We start from the raw sequence: 18502 nt of genomic DNA, 5'->3' as shown, positions 1-18502 counted from the left end.
TTTATTTTATTCAATTATGTATTTCAGGGATAATTCTTACATCTCAAACGCTAGTTTCCCATCCTGCCCCCAGGGAGATAACCTGTAGCATGCAATCTGTTTATACAGCTTTGGAAATTAGCTTTATTCCTCCCAAGTTTTTTTTCTAGAGGAATGTTCATTTCTCAGTAGAATTGCCCTATGGGTAGCTAAATGCTGTGATTATTGCAAAACTATGAAACACTGAGAATTAGAACCAGATAAAGAGCATTAACTTTCAAAATTGCATAGCTTATGGTATGTAATTTGCTGATATTTGTAGGATTTGGGTCTGTAGATTGATGGACCTCACTGTGTATCTTTTAGTAATCTAGATGAAATAACATGGCGCAGCACTAAATCCGTTTGTCCTGTGTGGCTAATTTAAAGCTCAGCATAGATAACTGCCAAGTAGAAGGTTCTTTATGTTTGTCTTCCTTGTATGGCTCTGTTGAATATTCATAGTTTCTGTTAACACATGCCCTTCAGTTTTGCTCCATTTTTGTTGTAGATAGTAGATTAATTAAAAGAGTTGTTGCCATAAACCCCTAGGCTGTGATCTTGTCAGATCTTGTAATATAAGCAGTATCAGGTCTGGGAAAGTGATGCCTCTTGAGAAGTGGCATCCTGATCATAGGTCCAAACCTCATAGCTTGAATACTCAAGAGAGAGTTCTTCTATTACCACCTTCTAAAATGAAGAGGTTTTATGAAAACTGAGCTCTTGTTTTTATTGTAGGTTCCTAGCCACAGAATAAAGCATGAAACTGCGGAATGCCAGCAAAGTGAAAAGGCTTGATGTATCAGCAAGAATTAAAAATGTATTTTAAACACCAAGCAAACCTCAGACTGATTTTCAAGCCCCACTTGACATCCCCAAGGGAGTTGTGGCTGGCTAGAGCTGGTAATACTGGTTTCCAATTAAAGCTGCCTTGTCAGTTATTTTTGCAACGTTAGGGATGTGTGTGCATTTCCTCATGTAGTAGATAGGTAGTGGTGACAGGTCTCCAGGAAATCGCAGGACCAGTGACAAACTGCAGTTATCCTTTAGCTCTGAACTTTGTCTCCTGAGTCCTTGCTACTTACCCATTTTCTCTGTGACCATCAATCTCCTGAAATTACTTTGACAGGGTCAGAGTAATGACCATATTAAAAAAAAACATTTAGCTAAAAACCAGATTTGAATGTTCTGTTAGTTTTCCGAGCACATAACGATATCTGATCTCATGGTATTCCCAGGACCAAAATGGCATGTGCTCCAGCATGGGCAACAATTTCCTAGTGGTGAAACTGGCCAAAGGCTAAGATAGAGTAGCTGGGGAAGGTTTTACAGAACAGGTTAGATAAATCTTGAGAGCAAAGTCTGACCTTTCCTAAGCAGGGGCTGAATGAGTTGATCTTTTAAGTCATCTAGGAGTGTGTGGAAGATAACTTCCTGACACAGCTGGGGAGGGAGCTAACTAGTGGAGTCACCACTGGACCTGTTGCTTGTGAACAGAGAAGGACTCGTGGGTGATGTGATGGTGGGAGGCCATCTCAGGCATAGTGATCACAACATGACAGTTTTCAATTCAATAAGGAGGGGGTCAGCAAACTGCTGCCTTGGGCTTCTGGAGTGCACCCTCAGTCAGTTTGCAGATGACACCAAGTTGGGGGGGAGTGTTGATCTGCTGGAGGGTAGGAAGGCTCTGCAGGGTGATCTGGATGGGCCGGTTCAATGGGGTGAGGACAATTGTATGAGGTTCAGCAGTGCTCAGTGCCAGTTCCTGCACTTGGGTCACCGTCTTTCTGGGTAAAAAAAAAAATCATCCTGCCCAACAGAAAATTCTGAATTTGTACTAATTCCAATGAAAATCGCGTGTTTCAGTTCCCTTTTATTCCCCAACAAGAAAGCAGGCGTATTCCTTGAGTTTCTTAGGTTGTGGAGGTCTGCCATTGTTCCGGCAGAGATGCAGACTTTCTTTCCATTTAAAAAGCTATTGGCTTAAATAATTGAATGGCTTTGAAGATGACAACCAGGTAAATAAAAAATATCCTAAAAAAGACAAATAAGGGAACTCTTGTGATAGATCTTGGCTCAGGCATCCGGAGAAGTAGGTTTGGATGAGTCCAAATTGTGACTGATTTTCACCAGACTTTTTAGAAGACTGTGCCTGCTCCACATTTTTTCAAAATGAAGCCAAATTATTAAGGATTCTACTTGAATTTTTCCATAATGCTTCCGAATATTTCCCAGCATGCGCAAAATTCCAGCTGATGAAGCATTCCATATAGATTTTATCAGTGTTTTTTGAAGATGATATATTGCTGTGCCAGGCATGTAGTGAGTTCGCTCATTTGCTTGAGGTCATTAGTTTCATCGCCGTCCATCAGTGTTATTGAATATTGATCACAATAGACTGAAATGACACAGTATTCTGGACTGTCCTTGAGACAACAGAATAATAATGACAAAGAAACATTTTGTTCTCTCTGTATTGCTCCCTTACTGATTTTTCTTCCAGCACTTCTGATATATAATGACCCTTGAGTAAAGTAGTCAAATCTGTCAGTCTTCAAAAGGTGCCAGTCATGATGGACCATTATTTCTGAGATGGGATACTAGGAAAGCCAATGTGATAGAGAAAGGCACAGAACATCTTCTGGGACAGATTTCAGTCACTATAGTTTTAATGTAGACATTGATGATTACCTGTCCTTCACCAAACAGACACTGTCATAATTTCAGTTGGCATTTTACATGTTTGAGCCATCATTAAGGACTGCAAGCAGCTTTCAAATCAGAACTCCACCTCCAGCATTCACATTTGATTGGGTGTTGTTGACAAGTGTTCTTGAGCTGATGATTAGGAATCCATGCACTTTTACTGAATTGAAGGATGAGCGGCATGTATCTTTTGAGGTAGTGGGTACTGTTACTGCTTTATCCTAATGTGGTATCCACTTGATCAGCTGAAGTCAGATTCAGTTGTGAATTATAGACTCTTTAGAGACAGCAAGTTGAAACTATGGTGTCTTTGTGTTGATTCTACTCCTGTACAGTTACCATTATGTCCCAGTGATGATGAACTCTGTCATAAAATGCATCACATTGGCTTGATCAGAAAACTGCTCACAGCGAAACTCCAGCATAGGACCACAAAGAAGACCAGAGGGGCTGGAGCACCTCCCCTATGATGGCAAGCTGAGAAGGTTGGGGTTGTTCAGCCTGGAGAAGAGAAGGCTCCAGGAGAACTTAAATCAGCCTTCCAGTACCTAAAGGGGGCCTGTGAGAAATCTGGAGAGGGGCTTTTTACAAGGGTGTATACAAGAGGGAATGGCTGGATATTAGGAGAAGATTATTCACTGTGAGGGTGCTGAGGCTCTAGCACAGGGTGCCCAGAGAAGCTTTGGTTGCCCCATCCCTGGCAGTGTTCAAGGCCAGGTTGGACAGGGCTTGGAGCAACCTGCTCTAGTGGAAGGTGTCCCTGCCCATGGCAGATGGGTTGGGACTACATAATCTTGAAGGTCTTTTCCAGCGCAGCTTCTTCTGTGATTCTGTAATGTAGCAACCTACAGTGCATAGCAAAGAATAGTGATTGCTTTTGGTATCCTGGAGCGTAGCTGGAGGAAATTGTTCTTCCCCCACCACTGAGTAACAGTGCCATTCACAGGTATGATCCCTTTTCTTCTTTGGCTGACCGGGATGTACAAAATAGCTCCATGGACTAGGGAAGATACAGGACCATGCCACAGTTCTTCTTAGTGTTCCTTGGGGCAAGCCTGGCTTACTGGAGGAAAGGGACAGCTCCATTTTAAAGGGAAGTAGAGTGATTTTCCTCCAGTACTGGGATTATTGTGCTTGGAGGTCCAGTGATTATTTTGGAGACACCACAGCTGCTCATCTCTCCCACACTGAGCTGTGTCTTAGAGGTACAATTCCTCCCACATTTTAGTTCTGTGATTTTTATTTAAATCCTTATTAAACTTCATGCAGCTGCTGTCACCAGCTTTTTGGTGATAAGGTCATGAGACATGTTTCAGAAAGCAAGTTTGCAGCCATTCTCACTTGCAGCCTGAAGAGCCCCAATACTTCATGGATAAAGCATGCAACAGATTCAAAGATGTCTGCTAATAGCATCTTCAGTTTTATCCTGAATGTGTGGTGTGAGCATGCTGGAAGAGAGGGAGATTTCTGGGTGAAACACAAATGTTCTAAAAGCGTTTCTCTCAGTATCACATCATAATTTCCCTTGTCTCAGTTTGGCTCCATCTTCTCTTTAGCACAGAGACATGCAGCCCTGCAGGCTCATTTCCTAAGGCCCTAGTCCAAAACCTAAAGTTATTAGAAAAACTCCAGCTGACACCAAAGCTGTGGAGCAAACTTCCATTACAAACCTGGGATCAGGCATGCTTGCTTGGCTCTAGGAAAGGTCTCGGATCACCTGCCATTCTTGCATGGGTGAGTACAGAGGACTGAGGTGCTTCTCTTGACATTTAGAGGTATTTGGATATGAGCCAGCGCTGTCTTAAAATCCTATTAGTCCGGAGAGTCAGGACATTGGCTTGGACATACTGCCCTGCTGACATGGTTGACGGTGTTACTGTTACTTCTGACAAAAGTTGGCTCATGTCTTGTCATTTTAAAAGGTATTTAGAAGGAGTTCAGACTGGAACAGACCTGTCTTGAGAATGGGTGCCCTGTCCATACTCAGTAGTGCCTATAACTGTAGCTGCCAGTGTACCCGTGGGCTCTGCTTGGTGATGGTGCAAGTATTGGAGCAGCGTGGTCCTTGACCTGTGTGGCTCTGGCCATGCACACAGCAGTGGCACCATGGCCAAGCATGTGCCTCACTCACTGCTCACTGCTCGCAGGAGGCAATGTTGTGCCCTTTGTCTATGCACCGACTGTAATCCAGATCTGATACTGGCATAAGCCACCTCTGAGCCTTCACTGAGGTGAAAGAGAGAGAACAAACCCAGACGCATTTTCATTAGCTTTTTTTCCCCTAAACAATGGGCACATTATTTCCTGTTTAAGGCTACAAAGTTTAACAGCAAAACACATCTCATCCATGTGTGGCGTGGGAGGTGTTGATCTGCCCTGCCTATGGCTGTCACTTAACACCCACTCCTGCAATGCAAATCGCCTCCCATCAAATAAGCTCACAGAAATACCAGCCCTGTTGCATATGCTGAGGTTTGCATGATGTATTTCTGCATCACTGCTGTTCATCCTGCAGAAATCCTTTTCAGTCCCAGCTGTTATTTTCAGGAACTGACAAGTGGATTTCTGTAAATGAATCACATTTATTCTGAACAAGGATATAACCCTTCATCAAAAGACAATGAAGAGGCAAGAAATACATAGTAGAACATATCCCAGTCTGTGTCAAAGCTGGCTCTTGTGAGCTTTGGAGAGATTTTAAGTGAGGGAGAAGGGGAAATGGCTTGAAAAAGGTTTCCAAACATTCTTTCTTGGTTGCTCCTCCTGTGCTCTGTGTGAGGGGATGGTGTAGCTCTGGGATTTGGGAAAGGGTAACAGAAAAAGGGGTTAAAACACTTACTGTAAGTGTAAGCTTGCTACCTGCACAGTGGTTCTCTGAAAGGCCACCTTTTGGATACTTGCTATAGTGGCCTGCTGGCAATGTACAATTTGTTTACTAAACAGGGAACATAATTGGAATGTCTCTTTTGAGTTAATGAAAATATAAAACAGCTTTTCAGAGTACACCAAGGCCTCTAATTGAATTATCTGCAAGCCTCACAGATTAAAAGTATTCTTTCATCCATCCCTGGCAGCCTGAAGTAGGTGAATAACTGAAATTCAGAGAAAAACCTTATGAAAAGGAGACCTGGCAGAGGAAAGAGCAAAGGGCCAAACCCTCTGCAAAAGGATTTTTCTCCACTGAGATGCCTATTGTCTCTACAGCAACTAATTATGTGTGAAAATCATTAAAGATCTGGAAGCTGTGGCACCCATCAAAGGGGCCAGGGGTTCCCATTGCCTGCAGGAAAAACGAGCTGGCTCCTCTTTGAAATGTTCGCTATGTATCAGAGGAGTCACTCTTTAAGGGTACATTGCAAGCAGTGTCCTTAAGCACGTGAGTGGTTGCCAAAAAACCAGCAGAAGCAGTCCTACAGGTAGCACTGAGGTTGCTACATCCTTATTTGCAGTCAGTCCTTCGGACCACGGATCCCACCCTAAAAATGCCTGGAGCGATGCTGCCCCACCGCTGAAAAGGCATCCAGAAGCAACCAGAGCTCAGGCGCATCCTTGATGTGGTGGGGTCTGTGGGGTCCTCATATTGTGTGAATCGAAGCACTGAATCAAAGCACTCCTGTATCAGACAAAGGTGATGGGCAAGTCTCTATGTAGCTGCTGAACTACAACAGCCGTCTTTGTGCACTTTTGTCCACCATCACATTTGTGTCTGTTCCTGCCATATGTCCATATAGAAAAGCAAAGCATTTAGACTGACTTTGCAGAGGAAGCCTGGGGCCGAGCAAGATGTAAACAGACGTCTCCCCTAGTGTTATCGCAGGCCCAGCCATCACGTTCTTATACACAAATAAATTAGGTTTCATCCCTGATGCACATAAAAAGATTTCTGGATTTGGCAAGGTAAACCAGAGAGGTGCATATGGGAAAAAGTGGGATTTGCACTTCAGGGGTGAGTATATGAGGAGCAAAAGGGTTTGCAAGTAGCAGAAAGGATGCTTCACTGCACTTGGTGTTTTTTTGTTAGAGTCTGTTCTCCCTTTTCAGGTTTGTACTTGAAGACTTTGATCTATAGGCATAGTGTGTCTAGGAAAGGAAAAAAAACCAAGTTTGCTTCTTGTATAAACATTTACAGCTTCATTGACTTGAAGTGGAATTTCACCTAGGAACATAAGCAGTGACCTCAGCTGAGATGAGCAGAGCATGGAGAAGGACGCTGGTACTTGTTGCTTAGAGTTACCCGAACAGTGCCGGTGCATTTTATTGTGGTGGAAGATCTGAGGAGTGCTGATTTTTCTTTCTCTACTTCATCATATTTGAGCTAACATTTTTGACTTTGAAAAAGGGTTAACGTTGAAAAGTTTTTGGAGTGAATGGTAATCTTACTTGTCTGCAGCACAGATCAATGCACTCTGGATTGTACATGTCCATGAACCAGAGCGAAGAAACTGTAGTGCAAGTGCCAGAATTCTGCAAAATTCTGGATAAGAAACTGGCCCTAACCATTGTATAGAATGTATAGAATCATAGAATCATAAAACAGGGTTGGAAAGGACCTCAAGGTCATCCAGTTCCAACCCCCCTGCCATGGGCAGGGACACCTCACACTAAACCATGCCACCCAAGGCTCTGTCCAACCTGGCCTTGAACACCACCAGGGATGGAGCACTCACAACCTCCCTGGGCAACCCATTCCAGTGCCTCACCACCCTAACAGGAAAGAATTTCCTCCTTATATCCAATCTAAACTTCCCCTGTTTAAGTTTTAACCCGTTACCCCTTGTCCTGTCACTACAGTCCCTAATGAAGAGTCTCTCCCCAGCATCTCAAATGATACTTAAATTTACTCTTACAGAAGTATTTCCTGTTATCTTTATGATAAGTCCAGTTATAAAACCTTTAGAAGTTGAACAAATCCTTCACTTAGGTGCCTGTAAGCGGTATGTTTTTTCCTTTATTTTGTAATTTGCTATTACATTTGTGCTTGGTATGGCACTTGCTTGAGCTGGATTAATTTCCCATGCTGATTTGTTCTGAATGTGCCCTGTAGGCTAACAGTATATTTGCAGCCTCTCTTCTTCCTTTGTAAGGTTTGCTATTACCATTTACAGGACGGCATGTTCTCTTTTGACACCTTCCAGCAGTGTCAACTGCCTGTTGAACAGCACAACATTGGCTGTTAAAGCCTGAGCCAAGCCCCAACAAAACCAGGGAACAGTAATGCAATTCAGGGGGTTTAAGGGAAAGCAGTGCCTTTTATTAGGTCAGCTGTTACATTTGGAAAGAAAACAGACAAGCTTTCAGGCACACAAATCCTTCTCCAGGTCTGAAATAGCAGCAGTATTGCTTACAGCAGCATTCCTCAGCAGTAAGACAGCCATGGTCCCAGCATAGTTTAAAAAACATGTTTAAAAGTGTGTGTATTGCATGGTCATTCTTACTGGGGAGGGCTTTCCATCAGGCAAACATCATTCTTCTCCCTCCCCTTCTCAGTATACACTCCATAAATAGGGGGTACATCCTACAAGGAGAGGTAGTATAAGGTCACTTATTCTTGAGAAAGTCTTCAACACCTTATGGCCATGCCACATCTCCTCCATAGTCACGCTGCTATTGGGAAAGAGAGGGGCAAAGCTGGGGGCTCTGCTGTGCAGGTGGCAACCGCAGGATCCACGCTGGAAATTCTGGCTCCTAGTATTTATGCCTGTCCAGCAAATAGTTCTGGGACCAGCTGGAAAAGTGTTACTCCCTTTTTTGTGGTTGCTTTACAGGGAACAGTGTTTCCCAAAGTTTCTGGAGTCACAGCTGAATGAGCAGCCACCTACTAGCAAAGCCTGTGATTGAGCATGCTACACAGGCAGGATGGATCTGCAGAAAAGCAATGAGCAGCTTCCCACTTGGGAACTGCTTGTGGCCGCGAAATTGAAAAATAAGAAGGCAGTACACTGCCTACTTATGCCTCCAGATTACGGATCTGAACGTCCCGCTTTTCATCCTATGAGAGATTTCATATTCGTATTCATTTTTCTTCTCTGGAAATCTTCAACTGTATGTACTAAAACTCTTTCTAAGTAGGCAGCTGATCAAAAATTAGATGTTAACATTAACCATAATATTTATTAAATGTTAACATTAACTGCAACATTTCTTTCTACATTCCCATGCTAGGAACTGGGGTGTTAAGTGTGGTTAATAACTGGAATTAAGAATCTGAGGATGCTTTTTGCTCATACGAAGATTTCCATGGTACATGAGCTGTGAGAACTCTGGATTTTACATTCTTTTTGGAGTGTATTAATAGGTGTGTTAATTATGTGGCTTCTTTATTCGACCCCATTTGAAAATGAAAGGTTGCACTTCAAGAAAATTGCCACCACAAGAAAATTGTAAATAAGTATTAACACTTTGAAGAAATTAAAAGGATGAACTGTTTATGACTTTAAGTTGATTAATGCAGAGACATGAACAACCAATGAACAAGTAATACCCTAAACAGGAATATAGAAAAGCTTAATTGAGAAGGAAAAATACCTCTTAAAGATTATGCAAGCCAAAAATCTTAGTTTAAGATCTGCTTCGGGTGTTGGTGTTCTGGTGTGAAGCTGTCTACAACTCTGTTAAAAGTTCTTAGAAGCTTAGAGCTTTGTGGTACTTTGTCTTCTTATAAAATACAAGTGTTTCAAATGTGGTTCTCAATCTGAATCCATCACTTAAGGAGTATCACACTTAAGGATCTAAATCACCATTCCTGGCCGTGCAACTCCCAAGCCTGGCCAACCTTTGGTCGAGCCTTCTACTATGTTTCTCCACCCAGCGATGTGCCCAGTGACACATGCCTGTGGCAACTAAGCTGGCATCAACCATAACATAGAGACAATCGCTTCTCTTTTGTGGAGGAAGTCTTAATGAAGGACTCATGTAGGCAACCAGATTCTCTGGTGAATGTCAGCGTTTGTTTCATTCCCTTTAGTATTCAGGCAAGATACTGGGGTTTGAAAGCATGGCTCCAGCAGGAAAATGATGAATTTGTCTATGAAAGACAAGCTTTACTGTATTTGAAACTAAGACCCTTAATGTTCCCATCTATTTTAAGACACTTCTACGCTGCCAGAGTAGAATAATTGAAATCCAGGATCCATACGTGGTCCCCATAATACTAATTGTGTAGCCATGCAGACTACCACATGTCTAACCTGCAAAGTACAATTCCACATCTGGATCCTGCAGCTAGTAAAGGTCTCTGACGCTGCAGTCTTTAGACAACTTTTACAGATGGGTTTGAAATGTGGATGCAGATCTATCACTGAGTAAATGCTTCAGATTAACACCTTGTTTAACTTGGATCTTTTTATAAATTGGCACTTGTAAAGCTGAAAGAACGGTATGAAGGAAAGAGAAGCAATGAAAATCATGAATTGCTGAGGAAAAAGCTCCTAAACCACTATATTTTACTACCTGACGTTCTTCTTTAATAGTGACTTTATTGCAGCTTTTTTCACACATGAAAACAGAAATAGCAGCAGCAGTGTCCAGCACTCAGTTTAAGCTGCTAGCAACACATGAATGGTGCACATTATAAATATACATTTAAGGTCCTTTCATGCATACCACAGCTAAATAACAGCCAGCTCTGTCTCGATGGTTCTTCCACTACTGCATTTAAGGATTAGCCTATAGTAAGGGAAGGCTGCAAGAGCTGTAGAACAGCAGATGTCATTGCGCTTTCCTCCAATTCTGCTGCAGCTGGTTATAAATTCATGTGGGAGATGTCAAAAAGCCAAAGTAAAACTCTCTTTTGTTCATTTTCTCACCCAGGACTCTACACTTTCATATTGTCAGCCTCTGTGTGATGGTCGCTTTGCCTCTTGTTTTACTGACTCTTGCTCTTTTTCAGGTGCCAGGGGACAATGAGAAGCACTGGAAGCCAGTGTTAGTGGTCTTGACGGAGAAGGACCTCTTAATATATGAGAGCATGCCGCGGATGAAGGAAGCTTGGTTCAGCCCTCTGCATACCTACCCCCTGCTAGCCACCAGGTACCTGGGCTTTTTTATTACAACTGCTTCAAGAGTGGTGGGAACAGTTTAGTCAGCCAGAAACAGCTGGTGTGTAGCTGTATATCACACTTGAAATGCCCTGGTTTGAGAAGCAGATTATTCTTCAATGGGCCAATGTGCTCAGCTAAACTCCTCTCTTCTCCATTTCAAGTTCTGGCCAAGGGAGATGGCCAGAAGCACACCAGAAGGGTTATGGATGAGGCCATTTGGCCCAGATGCAGAAGCATGAGTGCTGAAAAAGCCGAGAGCTCTATCTCCTGAGATGTCTGTGTCCTGAGATGTCTATCTCAGTGCACAGACCTGAGGGCTTGGAAGAAGCACTCAGCTGCTCCTCCAGGCTGGAAAAGGTGAAATTGTTGCCCTGAGTTGGACGCGATGGTATGTCAGTTCTGCACCACCAGTCTGGGGCTTCTGGGGATCACACTCATGGTGGAGATGCTTAATTTCAGCATGGCTTCAGTTCCTGCTCTAGCAAATGAATTCCTGGCATTTTTAGCTTCAAATGGTGCACTTGGAAGACTCATTCTTGAATCTAGGTTGGAAGTAGCCATCTGCATTATTTCAAAGGTATCCATCAACACAAATTCAGAGAGAGCTTTCCCATGGTTATCTTTATGCAGTAGAAACTGCCCATGCTTCTTGACATGAATCTTAATCACCTTTCTCTGCCAGTATGGTCAAAGGGCTTGAGAAAGAGCCGCTCTTCCATTGTGTTGGCGATGCCACAGGCCTCTATTGTACCATTTTCAATGAGTTCTCATTCAGAAGTGCTGGTTTCACAAGGTCAAAAGCAGTGGGTCTCTTATTGCACTCTCATTAGTTAATTTTTGTTCTCGGTCTCTTGGTTCTCTCTCCAAATGAACTGAGGCTTTGCTGCTAAATCATTATATTAAAAAAACTAAAAACCCCTCAGTGAATTGCAGATAGTTGTTTTGTCTCAGCCTACCTACACATGACGGAGCTTTCAGACTTCCTGGGAAGCCAGCTTCTGACTCACCCTTTGTTACTGTCACTTGAGGTGAGAGCCCCAAGCTTTGCAGCTTGCAGCCTGCCACGTGGTGTGGTGGTGAAGGTTGACAGCTCCAGATAACAACTGAGCAACGCACTAGGACCAGAGGCTGTGTCCAGGTCTGTCATTGAGCCTTAGAGTTTGTGAAGCAAGAGCTCCCCAGCAAAAGGTGATGTGTCTCTCCCCACTACTTCGGGGTGTCATTTGTACATGGACCCAAATCCTCCTCCTTGAAGTGACTGGAGATCCTACAGAGCACCCTGCCCCTTCCTGCCCACATGTTCTCACATGTAAAGGCAGCTCTTTGGAGGGCATTGCCAGCCCTGGTCAGCAGTGACCAGCAACTTACCACATTAAACAATCCAAGTCGTTGTCTTGGAAGGCCTGTTAATTAGTTTCTCTCAGGTGTTCAGGTTTGATTGCAACTGGCTTGCCTTGGGTGGGCATAGTCACCTCCATGTCTGATGGTATTCCCTTGTGAGTGGAGGAGCTTCTGCCTTCAGGCTGGAGCGGAATGAGAAGGGTCTTTAAAGACTGGGAAGATGGTCTGTCAGAAAGACAGGATGAGATTCAGATAGGACAACTGCAAAGTTCAGTGCTGGAGAGTAATCAGCTGTGCCGGTTTGGGGTGGAAAATAAGCAACAAAGTGGTTGCTGTGCCAGGAAGTGTCTGGGCAATGTGGCAAAATTGCTTAAATCTGTGGTGTTCTGTTTTTGAGAGGGCAAAACAAAGACAGATCATCTTGGGGTTTAGCAGAAGTGCTGCATGTTGGGCAGATGTAGTAATCATACCCAACTGCAGAGCACGAGTAAAGCCTCGGGTGATGATAGACCACTTTCATGGGAGGCTTCCAAAAAGATGTCAGTTAACTGTGGAAGGTCTAGAAGAAATCAATGCAAATATAAGACCCAGAAAACACTATAAGTAGGGAATACTTAAGAAATATTACCCATGGAAAACATGTAGATGGTTTTCAAGAATGAAAATGAGACACAAGGGCGACAGGAGAGCATGTTTACCGGGTCCCTTAAGAATACAACAGGGCATGGTCAGCTGCTATGGGGAAATGCTATGCCCCATTGTGGCAGGGGAGGTTTGGGGTATGTCGTGGGAAAAGCTTGGTGTGCAGGTGAGGTACTGGATTAGATTCCCTAGGAAAGGTGTACAATCCTCATCAGTGGGGACTTTGAAGGATGGGTAACCCTCAGGAGTGTGTTCATGCTCTGGGAAGGGGGATGCACCAGATGACATCCGGACAACCATTCCAGCCCCATCTCTGTGATTTCTTACTAATAGCACTGTGAATTTAACACTTGTGTAAAAAGACAGCACATATACAGAACCTGACTTTCAGCATGGAGTAGCAATCTGATAAATACATATAAATACATGAATCCCCAATGTGAGCAGAATACATAAATTGACAGATTCCCCAAATTATTACACCTCCTGTTTTGGATGATTGTGATTAAAACCCTGCAGGATCCTGCTTTTATGATCTGTCATGCTGAGTACAGTTATACAAGAAAAGAAAAGAGACATACACAGGGATTGCTTTTGGTATCGACTGCTGTGTTCACGCTCGGTCAGTGATTACCTTCCTCGTGACAGGTTTTTTAATCCCCTCTGTGCATTGATCAGTGCAATTTGGAACTTTTCACCTGGAAAGTTTGCAGACCACATGTTGTAATCTTGGCTGCTCCCCTCCTTCAGATTTTTATGAGTCCTTGGGAAAACATTTTTGCTTAGCTAATGCATATTTGAAAAGCTGCTGAAACTGGAAAACTTCAGTGCCAGACACTGTGGAGAGAGTCATGCTTAATCTACCCAGGACATAATGAGCAGAGAAAATTGGAAAGCAGTAGAAGGATTACGATCTTCTTAGAGTATTTTAGCAGCAGAATTTCAGCATGTCCTTTTTGTTTGTTGATAACTTTGCCTTCAACCTATGGATGCTGTTAAGACCAGAGAATACTTTCCAGACAGTCTTTCGGAGCTTTGTGTAGAATATGAGTAATAGCTCACAGAAAACTGAGATCAGATTTAAGTTGTTCTTTTAAATCTCTGCTCTGGGAGGCATAGTAGCTGGCTCATAGCCCTGACTCCTAGGACCTTTCTGTCATAATCCCTGTTTCAGTGTTTCTTTATGCCTGAATAACAGTGCCTCCCTCTAGCTTGGGAATAGGGATCAAGTAATTACATCTTAAATATCTGCAGCTGAATTCCGTTATCTGTCATAGCCAGATATGAAATAAAAGGGGAAAAAGAAGGCAACCCATGTTGGACTCTGATTAAAGATCAGGTAAGTAGCTTTTGGGTAAAGCTGAGGTCTGTAACCAGAAAGTATTAAAGCAGTTTGATGGTTTATACCATGGGAAGTTGGGGAAGGAGCTTCAGCACTGATCTGTGCAAGCTGGCAGAGGGGAAGGTGGAGAGCACTGGGGCCCCCCAGCACCCGAGGAAGGTGTATAAGGTGCTGTGCAAGTTCTCCGCTCATCTTCCCAAGGCAGTGAGGGTGGTTGTAGCTGCCTCCACGCAGAACTCAAATTGAGATCATAGGTTTCCAGAGTGCAGCCATTCCAGGGCAGGTTTCAAATGCTAAGCCAGCGCAAGGAGTGGTTTCAGCGTAAGAAAGGTCAGATGATAGTGGCACACAGGGCAGAGCTTCAGACTGTCAGTGCACTTGTATCATGGGCTCTTCTGAAATAAATCTTGAATGAGCAGCTGAACACTTGCTTTGAATGTCAGTGCTGCTTTCACTGCCCTTTTTGAAGAGGCCATTAGATTTTGCTGTTGCAGTAACTGGTTGAAACTTTCCACAGCGTTGGATGAAAAGCAGGTCGCAGTGCATCTCACCCAGCACTTCATGTACCCATCTTGCTATCACACCGCTGCAAGGAATAATACTAAAAAAGTCCCTAAAACATAGAGAGACAAGGAAGAAGTAAGATTGGAACTGTCTCCCTGGCCCCCTGGAGTATGCTGAGAGTTGCATTTTCCAGCCGCTGCCTGTTACGTGTGCTCTTTGCAAACAGACTTGATCGTGATGACCAACCTTCTCCTGCCCTCTTGCGGCTCTGGCTGCTCTGGGAAGGGTGTTCGGGCTCCTGAGTACAGGAGACATCTCGTAAACTTCCACAGAGCAGAGTAACCTTCATGGACTGCAGGTGAACAGCACCAGAGGCAGCCCTCCCTGCACACGACCTCTGCTGTGATCAGAGTGATGGGAGGCAGTTTTAAAGGGAACCCTTCTGTGAAGTTTCTAAGACTATTTTTTTTTTTTTTTGCCTTTTAAGGTATTTTTGTGGTCTTCAGGGTAAAACATTGTTTATGTAAATGAAGCAGCTTACGTGAATGCAACTTTATTAAAGCTTCGGAAGCCTCTGACCTGTACCCAAATACATCAGTACTGACAGCTGGTACATAAATACTATCAAATGTTCCCCTGCATATTTGTCTAGGTCATGTTTAACTGCGTGTTCCAAAGCACAGTCTAGAGTTGTATGACAGAAAAGTCTTTTTAAACAGTGACGCTAAATACTGCAAATGGGAAGGCAGGCAAGAAATAATATTCATGTTGGATATGTCCACACATTTTAGTTTGTAAAGTACATCTTCATTCTATCTGTGTGCTGAAAAACCTACAATGGCAGTGCTTTGGAGAAAGCATGAAGATGTAAGGGAGCTTGGGGGGTGGATTTGAAGGGAAATAAAACACTGGAACCATCTGTCTGTCTCACAGTATCATAAGTATTAGAAAACAATTGTTAGCACTGCTGATGAGCCCTGTATAAAGGAACGGGGGTGACACAGGCAGAAGCCGGAATAGGTTTATTTGTAGTGATAAACTTGATGTGATTTCCCAGGCTGCTGTCCTGCAGTCACCCCCAGCAGCAGAAGGCAGCTTGAGAGTGGTTGCTGTGCCTGCACGAGGGTGACTGGCCGGGAGATTTCAGATCCCAGTCTCCTGCCTTATTTACCAAGGTGCAGCTTCTCAGAGCTTCCACCTCCTCGTGCCAAATGAGAGTGAGTTACAGGTTTTGGGCTGTTTGCTGCCGAGTCCTCCACTGCAAAACCTGCAGGCGGAGGCCTTGAGTACCAAAACTGAGCGGGGTGTTAACGCAGCCCTTCTAGAGGCAGAAAAGCATTTGGGGAGGGCAGTGGTGCCTCTCTGGAAAGAGGTTTTCCTGCCCAGTCATGGCGCAGGGCAGAACTGAGCAGGATACTCCTTATCTATCTCACCCCCTGTGGCTGCCTGGGATTATGAAATCAAGGCAGATGCTGAAAATCCAAAGAAATTTACCATGAACCTGAGCGTGAACAAATCTTGCAAACCTTCAAAAGGCATATGAAAGAGGAACACATCTGTCTGGCACAACGCACATCCCAAATGCCAACACGGACTGCAGGGAATTGGGAAAATTCCAGATGCCCTACGGTTAGTGTCACAATAACAGCTAAAATCGTGCTGCTTCTTTCCTTTCTGCTTTTTCCATATTGAAACATCTCTGTTTGATGGCATAGTTCTAGAGTGTCAGCTAAAGGCAACTATTCTTTCAGATGCAAAACAATAACTTGAGGGTGAATTAGCACGCTGTAGATGATTAGTATAATCTGATGTTTTATCCTTCAGCACAAGTATTCTACTGCTATGCTACGTACTTACTGTATAGTCTCACATAAAGTATATGGATTGCCTATAGAAAGAGAAACAGAAGACACAAGACAGAAATAAGCTTTTCAGAAGAATTCATTTTGTGACTCCCACTGAGGGGTCAGTCCCTGGACCTCGAAGACTGATGAGCTCCTCTGGATTATGGTTTTTTCAGCTGAATCAGTGTTGTGTCCCTGAATGAATTCTGTATTCACTGTCCACACTTCTGCAGGGGAAAAAACCAACACAAAAGGGCAGCTTAAAGAAGAATTAAATATTCTGAGGTATTAATTTTCTCACTCAAAAATATTCCCTGCAGTTTTGTGTTTGCCCAGATGAATGAACCTTTCCTGGTCACAAGAGATCAGCTGTTGATGCCACGTGAAAAATGTTAATTGCAGCAAAATGGGAGAGAATTTCAGATTACAAGTAGCAGCAACATCTTGCATTTTACATATTCCTTATAGGAAGAGTATGCACAAGACAGTACTTAGGCATCTGTGCATTTTACAGAACATCTTTCTTTGTCCAACACCATTTATCACTGAGTTTGCCTGCAGATGTTTAAGCTTTATGGCAAATGCTGCGTGACAGTGATTCAGCTGCCGCATCCGAGCGAGCACTTATATCTGTGGACCAAATCCCATCACCACAGAGGAGTCAATGACTTCTCTCAGTTCCTCATATAAAGTGGTGTTTTGTACAATTCATTGGGAAATTCTGGAACATTCCTGTGTGTCCAGCTACTTTTGTACTCACTACCTTGTACTGTCACTCTTCTGAGGGTCACTAGGAGTCACTTTTTAGGCTCAAATACAAAGGAGATGTGTGTTCTCCTGCTCCCAGCCACTTGCACTTAGGAACACTCAGAGCAGAGCTGTGCTCAGGTGTGGATTTAGGCGCAGTGTTCTGTCAGTGTTATAATTCACTCGTGTTCTCACATCTGATTGCAGATTGGTCCATTCTGGCCCAGGAAAAGGCTCACCGCAGTCAGGGATGGATTTATCTTTTGCAACCCGTACTGGTACAAGGCAAGGGATAGAAACCCATCTGTTCAGGACGGAGACTAGCCGAGACCTCTCACTGTGGACAAGGAGTGTTGTGCAGGGCTGCCACAACTCTGCAGAGCTCATCACAGAAATCACCACATGTGAGTAACATCTGCAGTGCCGCATCTCCACACATCCTCATGACACTCACGGGTACTTCTGCTAGAGGCGATTCATTAAAAAAACTGCATATTTAGGGTTCTGTGTGTTTAAAACACTGTCCCCTTGGTTTCTGGCACATTCTCAAGCATTGTATTTACCCAGCTTTACACACTTGAGAAAAGTGAAAAAATACAAACCAGTCCAATAGCCGTATTTTGACAGCTGGCCATTTCTGACCATGAGCACCAAGATGTCACTTCTCAGCACTCTGTACATGCAAAGTGGACTGGAATAGAAGTACTCTAGTCATGCCCTGTTTGGCCAGGTAGTGCTAGCCTGGGCTGGATGGCTCTGGGGCTTTGAGGCTGGGCCTTTCTCTTGAGTGCCCCATGATTTGGGAGTCCTTCCCCCACTAGGCCTACAAGTGATGGGGCTGTTAAAGTTGAGCATTATTGCCATTCCTTGCCAAAAAATGTGAGAGCAGGAGCTGAAGCACAGATCCATTCGGTGACAAAGGGCAGCTCTGATTTCATGAAGCCATCAAGTACAGCCACGTGCTGCTGAGCACGAGGCACCCTCCTCTATGCTGCCAGGCCGCTCTGACATGGAAACCAACCAGTGTTCAGTGGGAACCACCTCGAGGGCATGTCCATCTCCTCAGCACAGAGACAAGGGTTCCTTTCTTTCCAAAAGCAGGAGGAAGGCATCAGCTTCTTCTTCTATTGTGGTGTTTTTATGCGTGTGCAAAGGACTGTTCTTGGCAGAATTGTTCACAGGAAAGTGGTGGAAAAGAGAATTTGCAATGTGAAGACCTAAACCCTTCATTTTTTAACTTCAATCATGGCCTGTGTTGCTGAGCTGAGGGGAAGAAGCAGACTCTCTGCTGCAGTAGCTATTATATACAATTATCTGGG

At 43.8% G+C, this 18502-nt stretch overlaps 1 protein-coding gene across 1 annotated transcript in view; it reads left to right on the top strand.

Annotated features, from left to right (window-relative positions):
- Positions 1–18502, top strand: part of SNTB1 (syntrophin beta 1) — a 115035-nt gene that overhangs the window by 91644 nt on the left and 4889 nt on the right. Inside the window, exons 4-5 of the mRNA XM_065668879.1 lie at positions 10613–10752; positions 17391–17587. Of these exons, the coding sequence (XP_065524951.1) occupies positions 10613–10752; positions 17391–17587 (337 nt within the window). The remainder of the gene's footprint in view (positions 1–10612; positions 10753–17390; positions 17588–18502) is intronic.

The sequence above is a fragment of the Lathamus discolor genome, chromosome 2, assembly GCF_037157495.1.
Source record: "Lathamus discolor isolate bLatDis1 chromosome 2, bLatDis1.hap1, whole genome shotgun sequence".
Classification (NCBI taxonomy): Eukaryota; Metazoa; Chordata; class Aves; order Psittaciformes; family Psittacidae; genus Lathamus; species Lathamus discolor.
The sequence above is the reverse complement of the archived record's forward strand: the minus strand, read 5'-3'. Positions and strand labels throughout refer to the sequence as shown.